General features: G+C 42.3%; 1 protein-coding gene across 1 annotated transcript; it reads right to left on the minus strand.

The window, feature by feature from the left end:
• Positions 1–867: 867 nt before the first annotated feature.
• On the minus strand, positions 868–2,424 carry LOC128195271 (uncharacterized). Its single transcript, XM_052872506.1, has one exon. The coding sequence runs from the start codon at positions 2,422–2,424 to the stop codon at positions 868–870; it is 1,557 nt and encodes a 518-aa protein (XP_052728466.1).
• Positions 2,425–3,609: the final 1,185 nt, after the last annotated feature.

Consider the following 3,609-nt stretch of genomic DNA (forward strand, 5'->3'; position numbering starts at 1 on the left):
CCTGATCTCCGTTACGGACTTGGGTCTCTCCCATTGAAGCACAGCTTCGACCTTAGACGGATCCACCGATATTCCACCATCCGATATGACATGTCCCAAAAATTGCACCTCTTTCATCCAAAACTCACATTTGGACAACTTGGCATACAACTTTTTATCTCTTAACACCTTAAGAACTGTTCGAAGGTGATCCACATGTTCTTCCCGAGTCTTGGAGTATATAAGAATGTCGTCTATGAAGACCACGACAAACTTATCTAAGAAAGGTCTGAATATCCTATTCATATAGTCCATGAATACAGCAGGAGCATTGGTTACACCAAAAGGCATAACCACGTATTCATAATGTCCATATCTGGACCTGAAAGCAGTCTTTTGTACATCCTCTGCCTTTACTAAAATCTGATGATAACCTGATCGTAGATCAATTTTCGAAAACACTTTTGCTCCATATAACTGATCCATCAAGTCGTCGATTCTTGGCAACGGATATTTGTTCTTGATAGTCAACTTATTCAGCTGCCTGTAATCCACACACAATCTGGAACTCCCATCCTTCTTCTTGACCAACAACACTGGCGCACCCCAAGGTGAAACACTTGGTCTGATAAATTGTTTTTCAAGCAAGTCTTCTATCTGCTTTTTCAATTCTACTAATTCAGCTGGAGCCATCCGATACGGAGCAATTGATACTGGTCCTGTGCCTGGTACGAGATCAATTGAGAACTCGATCTCTCTTTGAGGAGGCAGTCCCGGTACTTCTTCAGGAAACACATCCATGAAATCACTTACCACTGAGTGATCTATGCTCCTTCCACTCTGGTTAATCTCCATGTGTGTCAACACAAGGAAGCAACACGACCCTTCCTATACTTCGCGCAACAGATTCCTCGAAGATAATATCTTCGATTCCTCCTCTTGAGGAAATAACAATTTCTTTGCACCACAGTCTAAGAGAATGTGATTGGAAGTTAGCCAATCCATTCCTAAAATTACCTCTAAACCTTGTAGAGGTAAGCAGATGAGATTAACTTTAAACTGACGTCCCTCTACTACTACAGGACATCTAGTACATGCTAGAGATGTCTTAACTAAGCCAGAAGCTGGAGTAGATACTATTAGGTCATACTGTAGCTCACTCACAAGCAATCCCAACTCTCGCACACAAACATCAGACACAAAGGAGTGTGTAGCTCCAGAATCAAACAAAACACAACAAGCTTTCCCAAATAATAAACAATTTCCGTTGATAAGATTACCTGGCCTAGTTGCCTCTGCTCCGGTCATTGCATATACTCTGCCCACAGCCTGCGGTTTGACATCTGCCGTCTGTTGAGACTGACTAGTCGGTTGCTGAACCCTTGGTCTTCCAGATGTGGGACAATTCCTGGCAAAGTGTCCCTCCTTCCCGCAGGCATTACACTTCATATGACCAACTAATTGAGGGCAAACGGACCTATAATGTGGTCCTCCACAATTAAAGCACTTCACCACTCCAGGTTGTCCTGCTTGGCCAGATTGATGAAATGAAGGTCCTTTAAGCCCCTGAAAAGGAGGTTTAGAATAGGGCTTTCTCCTGTCTCCATGCCGGAATTTGGACCCAGATGGTCCACCAATCCTCTGGGGTGGTCTCTGCTGAAATTGCATTTCATTCTTGGTCTTTTCTAAAACTTTGGCCCTCTCCACTAATGTAGGAAACTCCTTAATACATAAACCTTTTACTAGCAATTTGATATCTCCTCGAAGGCCATTTTCAAACTTCCTACATTGCCATTCTTCATCCATATCCAGAGTGTGGAAGCGGATCAGATGTTTAAACTTATCAGCATATTCCGTCACGGACATTCCTCCTTGCACTAACTGAAGAAACTCCACTTCTTTGGTAAACCTTACACTGTCAGGGAAGTATTCAGCATAGAACCTCTTCTTGAATAAGTTCCAGGTGATCGGGGTACCACTTCTTTCCAACAATGTCCTTGTACTGGTCCACCAGTGACTGGCCTCTGCTGATAATAAATATTCAGTATAAGCCAATCTATTCTCTTCTGGGAAGTTTTTGGTATTGAAAATCCTCTCCATGTCTCTAAACCATTGGTCTGCTTCATCTGCACTAGTATTGCCACAGAATTTAGCTGGATGGTGTTGAAGAAAATTCTCCAGGCTCCATTCATGTATTGGAGTAGGGGGAATATAAAAATGGTCAGTGGAAATTCTTGCACCACCATTCATTAATTCCACATATTGCCTCTGTTGTTCCTCAGCTGACACCCTAGCAGCTTCCAATTGTTGTAACGCAATTGTGTTTTGTTGCGTCAAGGATGCATTCTGCTGCTGCATCGCCACCACAAATGATTCCATTACTCTCACCAAATTAGAAACATCAGACTGTGCAGGTGAAGGAGAAGAAGATGGTCTGGATGCCATGGTTCTGTCCAAAGAGAGGAACCATTAGTCTAAAACTTAATTCCTATAATCGGAAGACATAACTAAGATCACACAACTAAAACATGATATCTTCATAACCTACCACCAGGCTTTCTAGTGTGCTTTGTCCTCACTCGCACACTTTCCGGGAAAACTTCCCGGAAGGTCACCCATCCCATAATTGCTCCAGGCTAAGCACGCTTAACCATGGAGTTCTTATGAGTCAGGCTACCGAAAAGCAAATGCATTTTGGTGATATGAGTAGTCAAATCAATTCCTTTAAGCTATCCTTCAACTGTATAGTCCCATACCTATACAGTCTCCAAATCCCTCTCATTCCGATGTATGCTCGATTCGTCCATGTACCCCTTCCACCCGAAGCTGCCAGGAGCCGCTCCTTGTCCGTGCCCCCTGCACCATGCCTCTTGCACCGACGTCACTCCCCGCCCTCGTCTCCGTGCCCGGGTGTCACAGAAAGGAACTGCTCTGATACCATTAATGTAACATCCCAATTATTATAGCATTAAACTATAATAGAGTTCTTACATCATTGATACAATAGAACAGTTGATAGGAGGAGGAATAACAGTTTTCCTCATTATTATACAAACCCTCACTCATATTCAAACGAAAATATAGTTCACACTTAAAACATAGACTAAAATTATAAGGCTCAATCTTATAACTAAGCTTCCGTCGATCCTCCATCTAAAGCTTGCTCCACCGGCATATCGGCAACTTCTGCTCCCATCCACCGGATGATCATCGCCAGACAAAATACATAACACAAAATAGCAACCACACAACAGACAAAGCAAGGGTAAGCTAATGCAACATAAAAGTTTATGGTAAATTACATAAATAACTAATTTTCCAACTTACAAGTTAAATTACTCAATAATACAATAAACATACCATACTCATCATAAATTCACTCATCCAGATAATCGTATGAATATTGAACTCTTAGCTAGTTCTATACTTACAGTGGTACTTTACTCAGCTACATCTCATCCTACTCTGTCCCCCAAACTGGATCTTCGGATATGGATGCACTTATTCGCTAGCTCAATTATTCTATCCTACTCTGTCCCCCAAACTAGATCTTCGGATATGAATAAAACCACTGAAGCTACATCCTTCCTACTCTGTCCACCCCACTGTAGATCTTCGGTAAGGATTTCC

Source organism: Vigna angularis, chromosome 1 (assembly GCF_016808095.1).
Source record: "Vigna angularis cultivar LongXiaoDou No.4 chromosome 1, ASM1680809v1, whole genome shotgun sequence".
In the NCBI taxonomy this organism is placed as follows: Eukaryota; Viridiplantae; Streptophyta; class Magnoliopsida; order Fabales; family Fabaceae; genus Vigna; species Vigna angularis.